Here is a 23636-nt window from a genome sequence, read left to right on the forward strand (position 1 = left end):
CCATCTGGTCCTGGACTTTTGTTTGTTGGAAGATTTTTAATCAGAGTTTCAATTTCATTATGTGTGATTGGTCTGTTCATATTTTCTATTTATTCCTGGTTCAGTCTTGGAAGGTTATACCTTTCTCAGAATTTGTCCATTTCTTCCCAGTTGTCCATTTTATTGGCATAGAGTTGCTTGTAGTAGTCTCTTAGGATGCTTTGTATTTCTGCAGTGTCTGTTGTTACTTCTCCTTTTTCATTTCTAATTTTATTGATTTGAGTCCTCTCCCTCTTTTTCTTTATGAGTCTGGCTAATGGTTTGTCAATTTTGTTTATCTTCTCAAAGCAGCAGCTTTTAGTTTTATTGATGTTTGCTATTGTTTTCTTTGTTTCTATTTCATTTATTTCTGCTCTGATCTTTATGATTTCTTTTCTTCTGCTAACTTTGGGTTTTGTTTGTTCTTCTTTCTCTAGTTCCTTTAGGTGTAAGGTTAGATTGTTTTAGATTTTTCTTGTTTCTTGAGGGAGGCTTGTATAGCTATAAATTTCCCTCTTAGAACTGCTTTTGCTGCATCCCATAGGTTTTGGATCATTGTGTTTTCATTGTCATTTGTTTCTAGGTATTTTTAAATTTCTTCAGTGATCTCTTGCTTAATTAATAACGTATTGTTTAGCCTCCATGTGTTTTTGTTTTTTACGTTTTTTCCCCTGTAATTTATTTCTAATCTCATAGCGTTGTGGTCAGAAAAGATGCTTGATATGATTTCAATTTTCTTAAATTTACTGAGGCTTGATTTGTGACCCAAGGTGTGATCTACCCCGGAGAATATTCCGTGAGCACTTGAGAAGAAAGTGTAATCTGCTGTTTTGAGATGGAATGTCCTATAAATATCAATTAAATCTATCAGGTCTATTGTGTCATTTAAAGCTTCTGTTTCCTTATTTATTTTCATTTTGGATGATCTGTCCATTGGTGTAAGTGAGGTGTTAAAGTCCCCCACTGTTATTGTGTTACGGTCGATTTCCTCTTTTACAGCTGTTCACAGTTGCCTTATGTATTGAGGTGCTCCTATGTTGGGTGCATATATATTTATAATTGTTATATCTTCTTCTTGGATTGATCCCTTGATCAATATGTAGTGTCCTTCCTTGTCTCTTGTAACATTCTTTATTTTAAAGTCTACTTTATCTGATATGAGTATTGCTACTCCAGCTTTCTTTTCATTTCCATTTGCATGGAATATCTTTTTCTATCCCCTCACTTTTAGTCTGTATGTCTCCCTAGATCTGAAGTGGGTCTCTTGTAGACAGCATATATATGGGTCTTGTTTTTGTATCCATTCAGCAAGCCTGTGTCTTTTGGTTGGAGCATTTAATCCATTCATGTTTAAGGTAATTATCATTATGTATGTTCCTATGACCTTTTTCTTTATCGTTTTGGGTTTGTTTTTGTAGGTCCTTTTCTTCTCTTGTGTTTCCCACTTAGAGAAGTTCCTTTAGCATTTGTTGTAGAGCTGGTTTGGTGGTGCTGGATTCTCTTAGCTTTTGCTTGTCTGTAAAGCTTTTGATTTCTCCATCGAATCCGAATGAGATCCTTGCTGGGTAGAGTAATCTTGGTTGTAGTTTCTTCCCTTTCATCACTTTAAGTATATGAGTATAAAATACCTACTCTCTTCTGGCTTGTAGAGTTTCTGCTGAGAAATCAGCTGTTAACCTTATGGGAGTTCCCTTGCATGTTATTTGTCATTTTTCCCTTGCTGCTTTCAATAATTTTTCTTTGTCTTTAATTTTTGCCAATTTGATTACTATGTGTCTCAGCATGTTCCTCCTTGGGTTTATCCTGTATGGGACTCTCTGCGCTTCCTGGACTTGGGTGGCTATTTCCTTTCCCATGTTAGGGAAGTTTTCGACTATAATCTCTTCAAATTTTTCTCAGGTCCTTTCTCTCTCTCTTCTCCTTCTGGGATCCCTATAATACGAATGTTGTTGCGTTTAATGTTGTTCCAGGGGTCTCTTAGGCTGTCTTCATTTCTTTTCATTCTTTTTTCTTTATTCTGTTCTGCAGCAGTGAATTCCACCATTCTGTCTTCCTGGTCACTTATCAGTTCTTCTGCCTCAGTTATTCTGCTATTGATTCCTTCTAGTGTAGTTTTCATTTCAGTTATTGTACTGTTCATCTCTGTTTGTTTGTTCTTTAATTCTTCTAGGTCTTTGTTAAACATTTCTTTCATCTTCTCGATCTTTGCCTCCATTGTTTTTCCGAGGTCCTGGATCATCTTCACTATCATTATTCTGAATTTTTTTCTGGAAGGTTTCCTATTTCCACTTCATTTAGTTGTTTTTCTGGGGTTTTATCTTGTTCCTTCATCTGGTACATAGCCCTCTGCCTTTTCATCTTGTCTACCTTTCTGTGAATGTGATTTTTGTTCCACAGGCTGTATGACTGTAGTTCTTCTTGCTTCTGCTGTCTGTTCTCTGGTGGATGAGGCTCTCTAAGAGGCTTGTGCAGGTTTTCTGATGAGAGGGACTGGTGGTGGGTATAGCTGGGTGTTGCTCTGGTGGCAGAGCTCAGTAAAACTTTAATCCTTTTGACTGCTGATGGGTGGGGCTGGGTTCCCTCCCTGTTGGTTGTTTGGCCTAAGGAAACCCAACACTGGAGTCTACCTGAGCTCTTTGTTGGAGCTAATGGCACACTCTGGGAAGGCTCATGTCCAGGATTACTTCCCAGAACTTCTGCTGCCAGTGTCCCCGTCCCCACGGTAAGCCACAGCCAGCCCCCGCCTCCGCAGGAGACCCTCCATCACCAGCAGGTAGGTCTGGTTCAGTCTCCTATGGCGTCACTGCTCCTTCCCCTGGGTCCCGATGTGCACACTACTTTGTGTGTTCCCTCCAACAGTGGAGTCTCTGTTTCTCCCAGTTCTGTCAAAGTCCTGCAATCAAATCCCACTAGCCTTCAAAGTCTGATTCTCTAGGAATTCCTCCTCCCATTGTCGGACCCCCATGTTGGGAAGCCTGACGTGGGGCTCAGAACCTTCACTCCAGTGGGTGGACTTCTGTGTTATAAGTGTTCTCCAATCTGTGAGTCTCCCACCCAGCAGTTATGGGATTTGATTTTATTGTGATTGCACCCCTCCTACTGTCTCACTGCGGCTTCTCCTTTGTCTTTGCATGTTCGGTGTATTTTTTGGTGAGTTCCAGTGTCTTCCTTTCGATGATTGTCCAGCAGCTAGTTTTGATTCTGGTGTTCTGACAAGAAGGAGTGAAAGCACGTCCTTCTACTCTGCCATCTCGGTTCAGGCTCCCAAGTTCACATTCCCTGCTCACATATTGTAGCTCTCTTTGGGACACTTTCCCACCCCTTAGAGATTACCTTTTAAAGGTTGTGATTAACTTTAAAACTCAGGATTTAAAATGTCTTTAAGGAACGTCCTAATAACAGATGTTACTGGACAGGAAGAGAGTAACCTATGGTGACATTAAGTGGGTCTGTCACTCAGCCTCTTCTTCCCTCTTCTCAGTGGTCTGCCAATCTTCCATGATTTAATTCGAAGATTAGACAGGGGCCTTAGGACTTCATGGTCACGTGTGTAAACCAGTTTGAAATCCGAGGATGGAAAAGAAGGGACAAGTGGAAGTGGTAATAGTGTCTTTCTATGGAGGGAGCGTTTAGAATTATTATAACAAACAAATACATTTTGCTTAATTTTGTAAGACTAGTTTTTGGTATTTTGAGTATTCCTTATTTTATATTTAACTGTAATGTCTCTGTTTCCCCTCAGGAAGTTTGTGACATGAAATCTGAGGGTCAGGCTACTGTCATTCAGCAGCTGGAGCAGACCATTGAGGATCTGAGGACCAAAATAGCTGAGCTAGAGAAACAGTACCCAGCCACAGACATGGAGGTGGCCGCCTCTGGAGACGCGTGTCTGCGAGCTCTCAGGTTGGGAGAAAAGGAGGTAGGGCCTCAAAGGATTTTACAGGCAAAGTCAATCCAGACGTCCCCGACAGAGGAGGGTGGGTCGCTGACTCGTCCTCCCACGGGCGCCCTGCCTGAGGCCGCAAATGGAGACTCAGCCGGGCCGTCCTCACCTCCCGGACCTCAGACCAAATTCAGTGCAGAGATTTCTTTGGTCGTGTCTCCAAGGCGAATATCAGTTCAGCTCGACGCACATCCATCCCTGCAGGCTCCACCACCCACGTCGCTGCCCTGGTCTGACGGTCAAGGACAGGCGAGCTCACAGCCTTCCCATCCTTCTTTTCACACGGAGTTTGAAACCAGCCACGAGCACTCTGCTTTCCCCTCCTCTGAAAACAGCCATGACATCCCCACTGCGCTGCCTCTGTCTCCCACGTTTTCCCACCAGATGCCTGGTCTGGGCACCGTGGCTCCTCCACGGCCCCCGCCCCATGTCGCGCCTGAGCCTGCACTGCTCAGCCCACCGTGCCCCTCACCTCCTCCTCCGCCTGGTCCAGAGATGCTGCAACCCCCTCCCCTACCTTTGCCTGGTGAGGGAATTCCTCCCGCCCCCCCTCTTCCCGGTGTGGGAATTCCTCCCGCCACCCCTCTTCCTGGCGTGGGAATTCCTCCCGCCCCCCCTCTTCCTGCAGTGGGAATTCCTCCCGCTCCCCCTCTTCCCGGTGTGGGAATTCCTCCCGCACCCCCTCTTCCCGGCGTGGGAATTCCTCCCGCACCCCCTCTTCCCGGCGTGGGAATTCCTCCCCCTCCCCCTCTTCCCGGCATGGGAATTCCTCCCACCCCCCCTCTTCCCACAGTGGGAATTCCTCCCGCCCCCCCTCTTCCTGGCGTGGGAATTCCTCCCGCCCCCCCTCTTCCCGGTGTGGGAATTCCTCCCGCCCCCCCTCTTCCCGGTGTGGGAATTCCTCCTGCTCCCCCTCTTCCCGGCATGGGAATTCCTCCTGCTCCCCCTCTTCCCGGGGTAGGAATTCCTCCTGCTCCCCCTCTTCCTGGCGTGGGAATTCCTCCCGCCCCCCCTCTTCCCAGTGAAGGAATTCCTCCCGCTCCCCCTCTTCCTAGTGAAGGAATTCCTCCTGCTCCCCCTCTTCCCAGTGAAGGAATTCCTCCCGCCCCTCCTCCTCCTTTGCCAGGTGTGAGGGTTCCGCCTCCTCTAGCCCCTCCCCCTCCTGGAACAGGTGTCCCCCCACCCCCCCCACCCCCTCTGCTTCCTGGATCCGGCCTTCCTCTCCCACCACAAGCTGGGAGTACCACTTCACCAACACTGCAGGCATGTGGATTTCTTCCTCCACCGTTGCCAGCTGGCTTGTTTGGATTCGGGTTGAACCAGGACAGAGGCAGCAGGAAGCAGCCAATAGAGCCTTGTCGACCGATGAAACCTCTGTATTGGACGAGAATTCAACTGCACAGTAAAAGGTAACATGAACACGGGCTCATCTTTGCACAATATTGTCAATACGAGGGAAGCATTTTCCTTTAAAACTCAGGAGAAAAATGAGTAAAAATAAAATAAATAAAAATAAAACTCGCCTGTAGATGATTACATCAATATTTGGTGAAGCAATTTTAGACTTTTTTCCAGAAGTATCAAAGGGATAAAACAAATGACATGAATCAATGTACAGATTTCTGTCTATATAGTTTTTGACTGACTTTTATCGATAGAGGGATATATTTTTCTTAGCATACATGCTCTGTTGCCTCATTGCAGAACCTCACTCCGATAAATAGCTTATAAAAGTAAATCAAATCCTTAGACAGACTGACTCTTGAGGATGTTTTCTGCATCCTTTTGAAGGCACGGTCTTGTTTTACTATTCAGAAATGTGCTACACAGAAATACATCCACACCCCATGTGTGAAATGATTTAGTTCTGAGCATTTCATGGCACTTCTGTAGATGATATGCAAAACTGTGAGGTCATAAAATCACAAACTTATATGATTTTTATAAAAGATATGATATTTGTAAAAGAATGCCTCCTAGCAGGTACGCTGCTGCTGTATTACTTATCCATGGATGGTCCATAACCTGGTTCCCCAACCCCTGGGACGGTACTGGGACATGGCTGTGGAATGTGCCAGTGGGAGAAAAAAACATGCCCTTTAAATTTCACTGGACTTCCTTGTCCCAAGTTCTCGTGACTCTTTAAATTTGTGTGTGTGTGTGTGTGTGTGTGTGTGTGTGATGTGGCACAGATTTAGAAATAGGATATTTACCAGGTTCATTTTCATTTCTTATATTAATTTTCTCTTCACTGAATCATAGTGGGAGAAGAACCTATCTATTTTGACTACTTCTGACTTTGCAGCTCATGCCCTGAGTAATTTGCTGGGTTACTTCTATGTGCCAAGGCATCATTTCCAAATGTGCCCCAAACTCATTTTATCCATATGTAGTATATAAAGTTCTTTTTGTTTTGCTTTATTTGAATGGATCTCCCCTTTTTAGGTGGTACTACATGACTCCACAGTCACTGAAGAGTAAGGTGACATGCAGTGATGGGCAGCGGTGGGGAGACAAAGGTGCCTCTGTGGGCATGAAGTGATTTATTTTCAACCCACAAATAACCCACAAAGCTGATGGGTCAAGTTGGGTTTGTGAGATATCAGACATTTCCTGCCTTGAGAGCCATACAGAGAGGGGTTCTTCTTTTATGTTTTTATATAGCGACTTGATGACTGAGAATTCCTGGAAATGATTCTTTCCAGGCAAATGTCTCATTCTGTATTGATGCTGTTTCTCATCATGTTGATTAAGCAAATGGTGATTGTACAGAAAAGAGCATCTTCCCCCCTATCTCCCTCCATCCTCCACTGCCTGCCGTCCTCTCCCTGTTCCTCTGATGCCTCTGTCCTCCCTGTCCCCATCTGTCCCTGCTCACTATAATGTCCTGCAGTTTGGTTTGATGGCTCTCTCATGGGTCTTTTGCTTAACTTTAGAGACTCCAGTACTTCACTTATTTGGGAAAAAATTGAAGAGCCATCCATAGATTGTCATGAATTTGAGGAATTATTTTCTAAAACTACTGTAAAGGAAAGGAAGAAACCGATTTCTGACACCATCACAAAGACCAAGGCTAAACAAGTGAGTACTCATGTGTTTTCTGAAATTGGACAGTGTTTTGGGCATAAATGTGAACTTTCATTAGAGAAAAACATTGACATTGTTTTCTGGGCTGTGTACCTCACTCCGATAAATAGCTTATAAAAGTAAATCTGGGCTGGGCTGTGTACCCTCCACAGTCTGTAAGCAGGTAGCAGAGGTTAGCATTTTAGAACATGAACTTAAGTAAGACTTTCCCAGATAGAACAACAAATAATCATCTCCACCAAGTGATCATGTTCTGACTACTTTATTTGTAGCTTCATGATACATATTTCCAAAATTTCAGCAATTGCTTGTTTACAGAATTAGTTGTCTAGAAACAAACTGTCACTTGATTGAAATCCATATTAGTGCTAGTATGGATGGAAAGAAAGGTAAGAGTGAGCAAAGGAAAGCAAGCAAGAAATCCAGTCCTTAGTAACCAATCGTGTGTTTGGTATTTTGTTGCTATTGTAATACCTGAGTGGATGACCTGCAGAACCCAGCTAAATAGTCACCTTGTACTTAACACAGGGAAGAGACTCTTGTATCCAGTTCCAACATCTCCATTCTGTGTCAGCACCTTTGATCTATCCTGTGACACCTGAGTCCTAAAGAGAAGGAAGAGTACATTTGGAGGAAAACATTTTCATGCAATGTTTTTCCACTGATCCACCCAGTGGCCTTGATCATGAAATGATTTTGTAAATTTCTCAAGGCGGCCATTCAGGAAAGTGTAGTAAAGTCTTAGAACAATGAGCCCAGAAGGAAGGTATTGCTGTTGGTGCCCATCCTTCACCCTGAAGCAGGGGGATGGTGGGCAGCTCCGTCTTTTTGGGTGAAAGAAATAGAGAGAAATGAGGCCTGAAGCTGGCACAGCTTCCCAAGGCGAGTGGGAACTAAGGGGTGATGTGATTCTGTGAACTTTTGCTACTGACCTGGAAGATGTAGTTAGAAGTCTGACCCAGAGATATTTCCATCCATATTTATTTCGAAGCAGACAGCTGCCCCCAGATGGGTGCTGTGGAATCCAGACGGGAGGGGTGGGTTTGAACGGAACCTCTAGCTGAGCTGGGGGCAGCCTCACCACAGGCATCTCTATTAATCTGACGACGATGCAAACCCAAATGTGATGCAGTTGCATTTTTCAGAACCATTTATGATGACACAGCTGGTTGCTGGTGACTTTAGATCAGAAAAGGCACTGAATAAATATTTGTTTAACAAATAAGCCAGCTGGCTGGAGGAGGAGGGCTTTATACATATCAGTGGCTATACCCAGTAATGATTAAAAGCAAGAAAATAACTCATCTCATTATAAGCAATGTCGCCAAGGTGGCTTTGTCAGTGGAATAAAGGTAAATGGAAAACCACATTTTTCTGGCAGAGGTAAATGTTCTAAACGGCATGTTTGCACATAGTACATGTAGGCTGAGTCATCACACCTCTTCTCATGGACTGTATCAGAAATGGAAACGCTGTCTGGGTGGGGAATATGGGTGGGGAGCACAGAGGCCAGGTAGAGCGAGGCAGCGGTGTTGTCTCATGATGAAGGGCAGGGGTGATGTGGACGTCACTAGTCTAGGGATGAAATTCTCCAAAACGCCAAGCACGCCCTCCATATCTCTTGTCACCACTTTTTTTCTGTTAAGTGAACAGAGATGAGGAAGCTGCCGCATGTTACCTGCAAGAATAGGATTTCATGATTTTTTTTGATGTAGCGTTCAGTTTTTAAGCATACTGAAATAAGATTTCTGTCCAAATCATGAAGACTTCAGACTCAGCTAGCTGGCATGAGATGGCCCCCTTGCACATGACCATCATGTGCAGCATCATGTCTGCACAGTGGCCTCACCCTGTCGTGAGCCCATCAGTAAACTGTGGGTATGAGCCTTTGCCAGTGCTGTCATTTGCACCCGTTGGTGGTGACACAGCTATTGACCTGCAGCTTAAAGAGGGTTTTTGGACCAGTCTCCATCCTGACTCCTGATGAGCTTGTCAGCATATCCTTGGCCAGGGTCTTGTACTCAGCTCTGCTATACAGGTTTGTTTTGGGAGGGATAAGGTAATTTTTCCAGTATGTTGGTAAGAGAAAAATCTGCTACAAAGTGTTAGATGGCTGAAGAAAGCCAGTTTTATTTAACTCTGCTGTATTTGGAAGAAAAATTTACCCATTCCAACTACTTGAGACATGTAAAATTTCATTTAAGGAAAACGTATTTTCCATATGCACGCAAGCACACTGAGCCCTGAGCAACACGGACTTGGAGCACCAACCTCCACGCAGTCCAAGATCTCTGTACAAATTATAATCAGGCTTTCGTATTCAGGGTCCCCCCATATCCGAGGTTCCACATCCATGGACAAAACCACCCTCAGCTCGTGTAGTGCTGCAATATTTACTACTGAAAAGACTCTGTGTGTCAGCGGACCTGCACAGTCCAAACCATTGACCTGTGGTTGCCCTTGTTATAGGTGGACACTGACTTCCAGTGGGACTGAGAGCCATAGATGCTGTGGCTGCCCTTGTTTTGTGGACACTGACTTCCAGTGAGACTGATTGCCGTTGATGCTATAGCTTGTGTTTATGGAGGTTTTTCTAGCCACTCTTGTCACACACGGTGGAAGCCAAGAGCTCTGGTTTCTCCAAATACTTTAAAATATCTGGATAATATTTCTGTGATCCGTCCTCTTCTTGAAAGTAAGTCTGCGGCTGGATGCCCTGGTCTTTAGTAGCTCTCTCTGGAGATATGTCTTCTGTGTGACCACAGAGGTCCCCCACCTGGACAGCTTGCTCTGTGGCATAAAGAGAAGGGGCTGCTCTCTGGACTCTGGAGCCGCTGCAGTGAGGCATGTCTGGTGTCTCTCAGCCCTTTGTCCTCCGGGGAACCCAACACAGAGCTTTCCTTATTTTTTCATGGAACCTGTATTTAAGTTGTGTGCCTACGTCTTAGCTCTTAGCTCACTGGTCTTCATTGTGAGGTTATGAAAGCATAAGGAGATTCGCTGAGAAGGTATAGTTTTATCAAACTATGATTTTACGTAGTTCTCCTTTAGCAAATGAGCGTGATGCTTATAGGTCAGAATTAAATATCGAGCTGCTCACTCGGTGAAACAACAACCCTGTCGCCCACGGAATCAAGAGGAAGATGAGGTCCCTGTTTGAAACATGACACACACACGCACCTGCCAATTTTTAAGGAACGTCCCAGAGCGAGTACGTGGTGACCCATGTCCTGCGTCTCACAGGCGAGTTCAGTGCCTGTTAAAGTTGAGAGCGACCCTAAGTCACCTCAGGATCTTCATGTCCAAGGAAAGATTAAATTAACCCAAGTTTATGAGCAGGGAAGTGGGAGAATTTACACTGGAGTGATCTTGACAGTAGGAATTCCCTGACAAAGAGGTTTCTAGTTAATCCAGTGTCAGATGAGGTCCGAGCAGAGATACTTTGGGAAACAGCAGTAGCAGCAGCAGCTTCAGCAGTAGTACTAGTACCAGCGGGGATCATGGCAGCAGCCCCGGATGCCACGGAGCCTGCAGGCGCGTGGTCCTTGTCTGCGCAGCCCCAAGCTGGCTCATCCTACCCCCTAATCCTGTGAAGGGGACCCCGTACCCCTGGTGCACAGCACCCAAAGCTGAGATGCAGGCACTATCTCACGCTCCCAGCGCAGTGAGGGGCAGAGCTCGGGTGCAGACCCAGCCGTTTGGCTGCAGAGCCTGTGTTCCTCATCATTAGCCATAGGTGTGGATGTGAAATATTATAGATGAGGGCAAGTGTGGGATGGGATTTATAAGAAGACTCGAATAGATCCTTTTTGAAAAGAATCTGAATTTGTACTGATTTTCGTATGTGCTCCATATTTAAATGACTAGTTACGTTTATAAAATTGTATGTGGAGATACTTTTAAAGCCTTTTCTGTATTCTAACAGATTTTGATAAGTACATAAACTATGATACCACCAAATATGACATTTGTCCAATTAAATAAAAGTTTATCAGAGTGATGTGAGCCTTAGACACATAAGCTTTTGTAAGCAGTAAAAATGAGGGCCTTTTGCTTGTGTGGCAAATAAATAGTGGGTGGAGGTACAGCCACTGTTGTTAAACCCACCAAATGTTGAGTTTGGAGATAGTTTTGGAGATAGTTTTGATTCCACAAAAAGGGACGTCTCTCTAAAATATGCCTTAAGTCAAAAATGTCTAATAATCCTTAAAAGGTGTGTAAAGGAACATGCTTCCCACAATATAAATTTGCACACAGAACTTAACAAGAGTGAATGAAAAGAATCTGTTTTGCTTTTTAAATACATAATTGCCATTTATATAACCATTTAATGCAACAAATGAATTTCTTCCTGGGTTTCTTCTGTTCTATTTATCAGATTAAAATGCTCTGCCCAAAGAATGGGGGAGAAAAAGAATTCATGATAGTTAAATGTTTGTTTGGCTTCAGCTTCTGGAAATATGATTAGAAAAATAGTTAAATCTGCTACTTATTATTAGGGGAGTTAATAAAAGACATTTGGTATTTTATTCAATCTTGCCATTGTGGTTGCTGACCTAACTTCTAAAAAGGCTTTTTTGTGTATTGTAAAAGTTCATAATAACAATGGAAGAGAAGCATTCATTACTTAAATGTTCTTATGTGCAGGTGTGTGTAATGTAATGCCTCCAAGTATTCTTACGTGAAATAGTAATTGCCATTAAAAGGATTTTTCCTACTATGTTGGGGTGCTGGGAAAATGTGTGAGCTGTATTTCAAATACTATTGTAAGATTTGTTGGTTGGAAAAGAAAAAAAGCGTATGTTTTTTACCTGTGAATCTCTGCTTACTTTTACTAAGTGCAAATATTTATCTTTAGATTAAAAAATATGTTTTATCATAATCAGTTGATATTTCAGTGTTCACAGGCTGATGGCCTGAATGATCATCTGAGAGGTATAAGTCTAGTTGTCTGTATTGGTGTTAAGTTTTCCTGTCGTAGCTGGCAAGGGTGTGTTTTGATTGGATGGTTCTATTTGTCTCGTAGACCTAAAATAATGTCTTAAATACCAAATATCTTATAATAAGACAATTTAGATCTGTTTTGGGGAATACATCATAAACATTTGGTACCTTGTAATTTTTAACAGGATGTTTGTTTTTATCAATAATAGAATACATTTCTATTGCAAGCCTTAAAAGTGTATTTACGTAGAAAACCACATCAAAATACAAGGCTATATTTAGACGAACATACGTTTTGTGGATCCTAGATTTGTTTTAGATGTTGAAAGATTCATTATTTTTTTTGGAGATGCTTTTCCTATAATTATTTGTAGAGCATACTCAGTCAATTCAAAGAATGCCACAATAATAACCTCTTTTTAAAAAATTTTCTTTTCGTCAAAATATTATTTTTATACTTGTAAGTAAATGGCTACAAAACAAATAAGCAAAGAGCCTAATGACATAATAAAAAGGAAATATAATTAGGCTAATGATCCTTGACCTTGCTAGATGTATTAGGAAAATTATATCTGATTAATTGTGCTTTGGAATTGCAAAAATTTAATCATGATGCTGAAGTTTAATTCTTTTGGACTTCATATTTGCATACTATGATGATATTAAGATTTTGTTGGACTAGGTATATTAGAAAAGGGTATTAATTTTTAACGGCTGGGGTGTTCTGTTTATTATGACCCATGGACATTGAAAAAAGGGTTGTTTGGAAAATATACTTGAGATTCATTACCTTTTATGATTATCTATGGAAACTAAAACTCATCCTTGCAAAAGTGAGGAAGGATTTTTGGTCAGATGAGGGGAGAGTGTTTTATCAGTACTGCTAGTGTGGAGAACCCGGAAAACTGGAGGGAAGTGGGGCACAAATTACGTTCATTGTTGCATCCCTTTCTTGATCCGATGGGAACAGGGTTTTTCCATTTCAGCCGGGAATGCAGCAAAGAAAAGCAGCAGCCATGCCAGGGAGAGCCAGCACTAACCACTCCGGTCACAGTGGGCGCTGCCCGTGGTCAGGACTGAAATGGAGCGAGTTGGCTGGACTTAGGGTGAGGTTGTTGGAGGAGATGAGGCTTGAAGTGGGCCTTGAAGAATGTATTTCATTCAGACATGTACAGAGAAATAAGGGATGGATTTTGAAAATAACACCGTGAGCAGAGATTTCCCTGCATCTTGTTTAAAACCCTAGAAAATCAGACAGTAGAGCAGCAGGCTTCTGTGTGTGGGGAGCTCCTGTCTGATGGTTTCAGGGATGTGGACGTGGGCTGTTGACAGCCATTTCCCTTCGCTGACTATGTGTCCTTCTCATCCTCCAGCAAAAGTCTTTAGGTTTTTCTCATTAGACATAAGAGTGAGAATTGAATTTAGGTAAATTAGACCTGAAGTTAATTTTGATGTCTTGGTGCTACATAGTGGAATGTACGTTTCTATACCATGGACAGTGGCAGGATTCTGGACTATCCCAGAGCAAAGGAGAATTTTATTTCTCGTTTGACTTACACAGTTACCATTATGATAGCTCCTGCCTTTGCCCGTGGGAGGTGATAATGCTGACAGTAGACTGGTTGTTCCCACTGTACCTCCTGTGACCTAAGCTGAAAAATGTTCCCAGTTATTTGGGGACACAAATTTAAGACTTAGAAGAAAAATTAATGTTCTTATTTATATCTCTAGTTTTTTTATTTAAACCTTTCTTATTTAAACCAAAATACAAGTAAATGTATGTTTCTTTTTCAAAATGATGTTCGTAATGGAAGATTTCTAACATTTCTGCTTATTTTTTGGTTTTGTTAATAAGTGAATTTTTAAAATTACTAAACTTGTAACTTGAAACTCCATCTGAAATATCACGTTAAAAATTTCTTTGGAGATGGGCTTTCTAGACTGACAGACCAGCAGCTTGACAGGTCCTCTTCCCAGCAAAACAACAGTTTAACTGGTGAGGATTATAACAAAAATACTCATTTAAAGTCTCTGGAAATTGTCCTCAGGGCACAGAGGAAATGGAGAAACACCCACTCAAAAAGACATCCTGAAACTCGGTTAGGACAGTGAGACCCACAGCGTCTGAGCCCCAAGATGCTCCGTTCCAGCCTCTGGTGTGTGCAGCCTGGACGGGCTCTGTCTGTGGCTGTGGCCCTACCTTGGGAGGGCAGGAAGCTGGCATCTCTACTCTCCTCAGTCCCCTGTTGCAGAAGCTCTGTTCCAGTCAACCACGGAGAACTAGGGAAACAGCCGAGAAGGGCCGTCCACAGATCACAGTCAGCCCTGGATGTCAGGAAGGCCGTGCACGTTGCCCCCACTCAGGAGCCGTCAGGGCAGGACACGGGCACCAGGACAGTGTCCCTAAACCTCATCAGACTCATCAGAACTGAGTGGGATCTTCATTGCACAAGTGTCTTAAACACACCTTTGTGCAAATATTGACCTGGGGACAACTCCTAATCCAGGTTTAAAAATAAAGTCCGTCATGTCTGGCAACCTGAAGGCTGTGTGCATACCCAAGACTGCAACTTTTCAGGAGCAATTAGAGAAAATCCAAGTTATTAGTTCCTGGATCAGTGTGGGAAAAAAATTCTGTAAATGCCCTCTAAGGCAGCAGGCCCCAACCTTTTTGGCACCAGGGACCAGCTTCGTGGAAGACAGTTTTTCCACAGACCGGGGTGGGGGGATGGTTTGGGGATGATTCAAGCGCATTACATTTATTGTGCACTTTATTTCTATTATTATTACATTGTAATATGTAATGGAATAATTATACAACTCACCATCATGCAGAATCAGTGGGAGCCCTGAGCTTGTTTTCCTGCAACTAGATGGTCCCATCTGAGAGGGATGGGAGACAGTGATACCCGAGGTGTGTTCCTTATGTCCACTGTACTCCATAATCTCGTTTTGGTTGCTGTCACTGCAGAAAACCCTGCTTCACAAAGATAGGATGTTGGAAATGGAAGCAGGCTTTTCAGTGCTTTTGTGGCAATCTTAGGATATTCCGCCTTGACTTTAATCCAGAACGTATGGAGATGTGAAGTTGTCTCAAACATACTTTTAAGGTCACCGTCATTTGCGATCTCGAGCAGTTGATTCTCTTCTAGCACGGACAAAGTCGATTCACCTGGCTTATTCACAAATGGGTTGTGGATCCATTCCTTCCCAGTTTGGGGGTCTTTTGTGGGTGGGAAGTAATGCTCAAATTCTTTTGAAATCTGAGATAGGTGATCATGCACCAGCTGGGAGAAAGAAGGCCCTGGCTTAGTCTCTTTCAAAATCTCTGCTAATGTTTGAATCATGTCAAAAATCCCAATGTTCACTTGTTGGCCCCATAATTCCAGTTTGGCTTTGAATGCAGCCATTTTATCTGCCGACTTGAATACAGTTGTCTTTCTCCCCTGAAGTGACAGATTGAGTTCGTTGAGCAGGTTGAATATGTCACACAAGTAAGCAAGTTTTGCCACCCATTCTGTGTCACTGAAATGTGCTGCCAGTAGTGACTGTTTTTCTGAAAGAAATCTCTGGAGCAGCTCTCGTAACTCAGAAACTCTGGCCAGTGTTCTACCTTTGGGAAGCCATCTCACTTCTGTGTATAAGAGAAGACGTGTGTGCTCTGCGTCCATCTCTTCACAAAGCTGTATGAACAGACATGAGTTAAGGGCATGTTCTTTAATGTGGTTGATAATTTTAATCACATCCTGCAAAACGTTGTTAACAGGTGACATTTTTCAGCTAGCCAGCATTTCTCTATGGATGACACAGTGCATAGACTCACATTCAGAAGCGACCTCTTTGACCAGAGTAGTGAAACCAGAAAGCCGTCCAGCCATGGCAGCCACTCCATCCATTCATATACCGACACAAAATGACCAATTCAGTTTTCCTGATATGTAATCATTCAAAGACTGGGAATAGTTCTGCAGCTGTGGTGTTGGTTGGCAACAAAAGTGCACATAATATATCCTCAGGCACATCCACCTGAAAAGCATGTTGCACAAAAACAAGCATTGTTGCCTTGTTGTCAACATCGGTAGACTCATCAACCTGGATGGCGTACCATGGAGACTCACTAATCCTCTCCAACAATTGTGCCTCAATATCCTCTGCTGTTTCATCAATTCATCTACTTATGGTGCTAGCCGAAAGAGGAACATGTGCCACCATTTGAACTGCAGCCTCTCCTAAAAGTTCATGCAAATGTCCTTAGCAGCAGGCAGGATCAACTCTTCTCCAGTAGTAAAGGGCTTCTTAGATTTAGCAATGCGGTTAGCCACTAAGAATGATGCTGTCAGTGCAGATACATTTGATGAAGTGGTGGCCTTCAATAATCGCTTCTGTTCTTTGTGTTCACGTTTTTTTTTTTTTTTCTTTTGAAAAAATCCAAAGCCTTGTCATTTAATGCAGGGTGCTTGGTCTCCATGTGGTGAAGCCATTTTGAAGGTTTCATAGCTTTGTTGGATAGCCAGTCACCACATATTATACAAAGCAGGCTTGGAGAATGTGAATCACCTATTGCAATGAACCCATAATTTAAGTGGGACTCTTTGTACTTTCTTTTAAATGCAGCTTTCTTTTTGTTGGTAGTCTTAGAGTCTTCTGTTGTCTCGTCACTGGGTCTTTTCCCCTTTTCAAAGAAGCTCTCCAGTGATGTTTATTTTTTTACTCATTTCGGCTAGGGTTAGCTTGTGGGCTTACGAAAACCATGACTGAGCAAGTGCACAGTGCAGGAAAGAGGTACGGGTGGAAGTGGTAAATAAAATAATGGGCGGGACACACGTGGACTAAAATAAGTGTTGGATTCTGACTTCAAGCCTTCCACCAAATGCAGCGGTACAATTGAAGTACATCAATTCACTTGCCACTATAAAGCCTACCACCAGATGCAGCTTAATTGTCACCTGCCACTCACTGATAGGGTTTTGATATGAATCTGCAAGCAATTGATTTATTATGGTCTCTGTGCAGTCAAACCTCTCTGCTAATGATAATCTGTATTTGCAGCCACTCCCCAGCGCTAGCATCACTGCCTCAGCTCTACCTCAGATCATCCATCAGGCATTAGATTCTCATAAGGAGCACGCAACCTAGATGCCTTGCATGCACAGTTCACAGTAGGGTTCGCACTCCTGAGAATATCTAATGCCACCGCTGATCTGACAGGAGGCAGAGCTCAGGTGGAAATGCAAGCGATGGGGAGTGGCTGTAAATACAGATGAAGCCTCGCTTGCTCACCTGCCGCTCACCTCCTGCTGTGCAGCCCATTTCCTGGTGGGTCACGGACTGGTACGGGGGTTTAGGGATCCCTGCTCTAAGGCGTGCCCTGTATCTCACCCACAGAGTGGTTAAGGGTAAAGCTTTAAGTGGTTAAAGGAGCAGAAGCACACTCTTTAGCTTTCGCTTTAGATAAAAACATGGGGAAGCGTGTGTGCAGGAAGGTCAGGTAGCACACTGCAGCAGGAACAGACTTCCCTGAGCGGGTTTGACCACGTCACTGAGCAAATGAACAAGCAAACACAAACTCAATAAGCTCTGGGGCCGAGAAGGGGAAGTCCATACCCAGAGCTGCTGTTATGTTATCTGAAATGTCCAGTTTTCAACAATAGTAAATGAGACATACAAGGAAGCAAAAAATGTGACCCATATACAGAGAAGCAAATGAACAGGCAACAGAAACTTTGTTCAAAGGGGCCCATGTGTTGTACTTAACAGAAATAGACTTCAAAGCACCATTCTAAATGTCTACAAAGAACTGAAGAAAACAGTTTCTAAGAAATAAAGGAAGGTATGATGATAATGTCTCATCAAATTGAGAACATCAGTAAAAAGAAATTATTTAAAAATTCTAGAGCTGAAAAATACAATAACTAAAATGAAAAAAGAAAAGCACTAAGTGGTTGAACAATTGGTTTGTGACGGGTGGCAGAAAAAAATTATCAGCAAATTTGAAGATAAATCAATAGACACTATGTAGTCTGAAAAACAGAAAAAAGGAAGTTGAAACCTCAGAAAAATGTGGGATACCATTAAGTGACCGATGTACATGAAATGTGAGTATCAGAAGGAGAGGAGAGAGAAAAAGGTGCAGAAAATTATTAGAAGTTGTAATGGGTGAAAAGTTCCCAAATTTGATGAAAACACTCATATACGCATCTAAGTTTTGTGAACTTCAAGTAGGCAAATACAAAGAGATCTTAGTTATATCTTAGTCAAAATGTGGAAAGCCAAAGGTAAAGGAAAAATTCTTGAAAGCAGTGAGAGAGAAACAACTCATCACATACAAGGAAACTGCAGCCATGTTAGCAGCAGACTTACCAGAACTAGCAGAGACCAGAAAGCAGTGGGATGACATATTCAAATGCTGAAATGATAACGACCAACCAAGATCTTACATCTAGCAAAACAAGTGTTCATAAATGAAGGTGAAATAAAGGCATTCTCAGATAAACAAAAACTGCGAGAATTTCTTGCTACCAGACCTGCCTTCTAATACTAAAAGGGTGTTCTTCAGTCTGAAGGTAAATTACATCAGACCTGCGTGCACATGCACACACACAACCCACCACTGGTAAACATAATTTTCATCTACACAAAATACTGTGTATTTCTTCTCCTTGATTCTTCTGACTGACTTTAAAACAACTGCATAAAACAATTTGTATGTTCTTGAGCCTGTGACACCCAGAAATGAAATATATTTGAGAACAAAGGAAACTAGTAGAAACAAAAGCTGTGTTGTTACAGTCAGGAATTGACACCGTGTGGCATGCGAATCTATAGAAAACAGTGAAGAGAACAATAAAGGGTAAACAAGAAGGTGAATATAACAAGCTATATGAATATATCTCTCTCCTTCGTTCTCTCAACTTCTTTAAAAGATGTATAATTACATAAACTGATGATAACAGTTTGTACCATATATAAATCACAGACAGTATGTGTAACAGTAATAACATAAACAGGTGGTGAGTGAATGGACGTATAGAGGAGTGAAGTTTCTATGTTTCTGGAATTAAGTCAGTGTAAATATGAAGTAGATTCTGGTAAATTAAGATAAATATTGTAAGATCTAGAGCAACCACTAAGAAGACTCAAAGACTGTATAAAATGAAATCACTAAAGGAATTAAATATCCACTTAATTCATGTATCCATCCATTACAAAAGAAGGCAATAAAGGAAGAACAGAAGAACAAAAAAGACATGAGATATACAGAAAACAAAATGAAAAATAGCAGATATAAATTCAACCATATGGATAATAACTTTAACTGTGAATGTATTAAATAATTCACTCAAAAGGCAGACATTGTCAGATTAGATAAAAAGAAATCTAAGTATATATTGTATTATAAGAGACATACTTCAGATTCAAAGATACAAATAGGTTGGAAGTAAAAAGAACAACTTTAAACAACCATAAAAGAGCTGGAGTAGCTATACTGATATCACACAACATAGACTTAAAAGAAATGTTAGCAGAGGTAAAGTGGGACATTCCATAATAATGAAAGTGTCAATCTACCAGGAAGATTTCTAAACAGGTAGGCATCTAACAACAGTGTCCCAAAATACATGAAGAAAAAACTGACAGAATTTAAGGGAGACATGAATACTATGTGGACACTACAATAGCCCACTTTTATTAATGGATAGAAAGTTAAGCAGAAGATAAACAAGGAAATAGAATACTTGGACAACAGTATAAACAAACTAGATCTAAGAGACATGGAGCATTCCACTCAGCATCTGCAGAATCAGCAGAACACACATACTGCTCAAGCATTTGTAGAATGTTCTCCAGGATGGACCATATGCTAGGACACACACAAAAAAAAACCTTAAAAAATTTGAGGAGATCAAAGCCTTAATAAGTTTAAAACTATTGAAAAACAAAGTGTGGTTTCTGATCATAATGGAATTAAATTAGAAATCAATAAAAAATTAGGGGAATTTTCAGATCTGTAAATATTAAACCCTTGAATAACAAATGATTCAAAAAAGAAATCACAAGAAAAATTAGAAAATACTTTGAAATGAATATAGGTGAAATCACAATAAATTAAATTTTATATTGTATATAAATATATACATATTTTATATATAACATAATATATTAGATATATTTAGTACTATGCAAGTAGATCAGTGCTCAGAGAAATTTATAGTGGTAAATATCTTATTAAAAAAGAAAAAATATCTGAAATCAATCTTACCTTCCACCTTAAAAAATAAAAAAGAAGAACAAAGTAAGCCCTAAGCAAGTAGAAAGAAGGAAATAATAAACACTAGAGTGGAAATAAATGAAATAAATAATAGAAAAATAATAGAGAAAGCAAATGTAACTGAAAGTTGAATATCTGAGAAGATAACAAAATTGACAAACCTTTAGCTAGACCATGAAACATAGGAAGATTCAAATTACTAAAATCAGGAATAAAAGAAAAGCTATCACTACTGACCTTATACAAATAAAAAAGGATAAGGGAGTACTATGAACAATCATATGACAGCACATTAGTTAACTTAGATGAAATGGACAAATTCTTAGAAAAACTGACTCAGGAAGAAATAGAAAATCTGAATAGAAAGTAGAGACTTAGTAAAAGACAAACAAAACAACCCCAAGAAAACTACCCACAAGGAAAAACCCAGTCCCAGATGTCTTCACTGGTGAATTATATCAGACATTCGAAGAAGAATTACCACTGGTCATTCACAATCTCAAAAAATGAAATAAGAGGGAACACATCCCATCTCATTCTGTGAGACCACTTTGCTATCAAAACCAGGCAAATTCATCACAAGAAAAAAAAGGGTACAGGCCAATATCCTTTACAAATATAGACAGAAATTCTCGCCAAATGCTACCAAACTGAATCCAGCAGGACATATAAAGGATTATACACCATGGCCAATGGGATTTATCCTAGGAATGCAAGGCTTCATCTATGAAAATCAATTACTGTAATACACAAAATAAAGGATAAAAGCCCTGGGAACATCTCAATAGATGCAGAAAGAGCATTTGACAAAATCCTACAGCCTTTCATGATTGAAAGACGAAGGAAACTGGGCATAGAAGGGAACTTCCTCAACCTGATAGAAAGTGTCTGTGAAAAACCCACAGCTCACAGGGAAGACTGAATGTTTTGCCCTGAGATCTGGAAGGGGAGAAGGATGTACATTCTCACCAATTCTGTTTAACAATGTGCTAGAGGTTCTCATCAGGGCAGTTGGGCAAGAAAAGGAAATATGTAAATGGCATCTAGATTGGGATGTCTCTCTTTGTAGGTGACATGATCTTGTATATAAAAAACCTAAGGAATCCACTAAAAAACTATTCGAAATAATAAAGGAATTCAATGAGGTTGAACAAGATATAGAATCAGTGTACCAAAATCAATTCTATTTCTAGACACTATCAATTAACACTGAAAATGTAATTAGGAAGACAATTTCCTTTATAATAGCATCAAAAAATAAAATACTTGGGTATAAATTTAACAAAAGAAGTCTAAGACTTATTATACACTGAAAACTAGAAGACCCTGAAGAAAGTTAAGGTGTATCCAGATAAACAGAATGACACACTGTATTTATAGATGGAAGACACCACCAAATTGTTCCACAGATTCAACACGGTGTCTAGACAACATCCCAACTGCCTTTCCCCCTCAGAAATTGACAAGCCAATCTTGAAAATTCATATGAAAATGTAAGGGGTTCGGAATATTCAAAAAAATATAGAAGGGCTTCCCTGGTGGCGCAGTGGTTGAGAATCTGCCTGCCAATGCAGGGGACACGGGTTCGAGCCCTGGTCTGGGAAGATCCCACATGCCACGGAGCAGCTAAGCCCATGCACCACAACTACTGAGCCTGTGCTCTAGAACCCGTGAGCCACAACTACTGAGCCTGTGCTCTGCAACAAGAGAGGCCACGATAGTGAGAGGCCTGTGCACCATGATGAAGAGTGGCCCCCGCTTGCTGCAACTAGAGAAAGCCCTCGCACAGAAACGAAGACCCAACACAGCCAAAAATAAATAAATAAATATTAAAAAAAAACAATATAGAAGAATAAAGTTGGAGGAGTTATACTTCCTGATTACACAGTGATTACAGAGATACAGTAATTATGACAGTGTGGCACAGGCATATGGGTAGATGTATTGGTCAATGGGATAGAATTAAGAGCCCAGAAATAAATAGTGTCATTTATGGTTTATTGATTTTTGACAATGGTACCAAGACATTTCAAGGGCAAAGGATAAGTTTTTTCAACAAGTGGTGCTGAGACAACTGGACATTCACATGCAAAAAAAGGAATTTGTACCTCTTAACTCCTACTGTGAACAAAAGTTAACTCAAAATGGATCATAAACTTAAACATAAGAGCTAAAACTATAAAACTCAGAAGAAAACATAGGAGTAAATCTTTATGACCATGGGTTGGGCAGTGGTTTCTTGGATAGACTCCCAAAGCACATATGGCAAGAGAAAAAAATAGACCAGTTGGACAACATCAAGATGAACAATATCTGTGCTGCAAACAATATTATCAAGAAAATAAAAAAGATGACCCACAAAATGGGAGAAAGTGTTTGCAAATCGTATCTGATCAGGGGTTAATATGCTGAATATATGCTGAACTCTTACAGCTCAATGAAATGACGACAACACAGCCTGACTGAAAGATGGGCAAAGACGTGAATAGAAATGAAACTCAAAACCACCATGTGACACACTTCACCTGTACTAGGACAGCTGGAATTCAAAGGAAAGACAGTAACCGGTGTGCAGAGGGTGTGGGGAAGCTGCAGCTCTGGATTTCAGTGCAAATTCCCAGTCTTAATTTCCTATTCATGTAATTACCAGTAAAAATCTTATTTTATGAGAAAGTAAATATTTTTTCAGGTAGCTCCAGTTACCCATAGAATAATCATGCCAGACTATAATTTTCTGGGTAAATAATAATTTTTTCAAGCTTAAAAATCTTTTAAGGTAACCTCCCCGAAAGTGTATCGTCAAAAGTATAAGCTTGTTTTTGACTTACAGAACAAAACAGTTTTATAGGCAAGAGTCCATTCACCTCTGAAGGAGAAATTGATGTCTTTATTCTCTTGATGAAAATGCTAAAGCTATGGACTGATTTTTCTCTTTAGGAACATGGGCCCTGGGAACATAATGGAAACCCCTTTAGGAGACCCACCGGCCCTCCCGCGGACACTCCGGGACAGTGTTTATGAAGGTTACATCCACTATTGGTTTAACTTTGATTATAAACTGGTTTACCACCTGTACCAGTGGAAGCTTCAGAGGATTTTTCTTCCCTCAAGTCTTTATGTATGAAAGAGGATTGAAAGCAAAATCTAAGGCCCTCTGTGTTTTTAACTTGTGTGCCGAACAGACACGTGAGGTAGAGGAGATTTGCATTATTAAGCCTAAACCTCGGTTCATAAACTAAATTGGCCATCCTGGCACCTTCAGCTCTACCCCCCCTCGCCCCCCCCCCACGCCATGTGCAGGAATGTGATGTGTGAGGTCCCATGTGCTCTTGCTCCTGTGAGTTCTTACCCTTTACACACATGAAGAGAGTGAAT

General features: G+C 41.3%; 1 protein-coding gene across 3 annotated transcripts in view; it reads left to right on the top strand.

Moving 5' to 3' along the window:
- Nucleotides 1-23636, top strand: part of FMN2 (formin 2) — a 1374845-nt gene that overhangs the window by 1162399 nt on the left and 188810 nt on the right. For 2 of the 3 annotated variants that reach the window (XR_014253056.1, XM_082423440.1), the window contains exons 5-6: nucleotides 3761-5370; nucleotides 6898-7042. The exons of the other annotated variant lie outside the window; for it this stretch is intronic. Coding sequence is in view for 1 of the 2 variants with exons in the window: in XM_082423440.1 (XP_082279566.1) it covers nucleotides 3761-5370; nucleotides 6898-7042 (1755 nt within the window). In the remaining variant the exon portion in view is untranslated. The remainder of the gene's footprint in view (nucleotides 1-3760; nucleotides 5371-6897; nucleotides 7043-23636) is intronic. 3 annotated transcript variants of the gene reach the window in all.

This window comes from Balaenoptera physalus (assembly GCF_965194825.1).
Source record: "Balaenoptera physalus genome assembly, chromosome: 14".
Taxonomy (NCBI): Eukaryota; Metazoa; Chordata; class Mammalia; order Artiodactyla; family Balaenopteridae; genus Balaenoptera; species Balaenoptera physalus.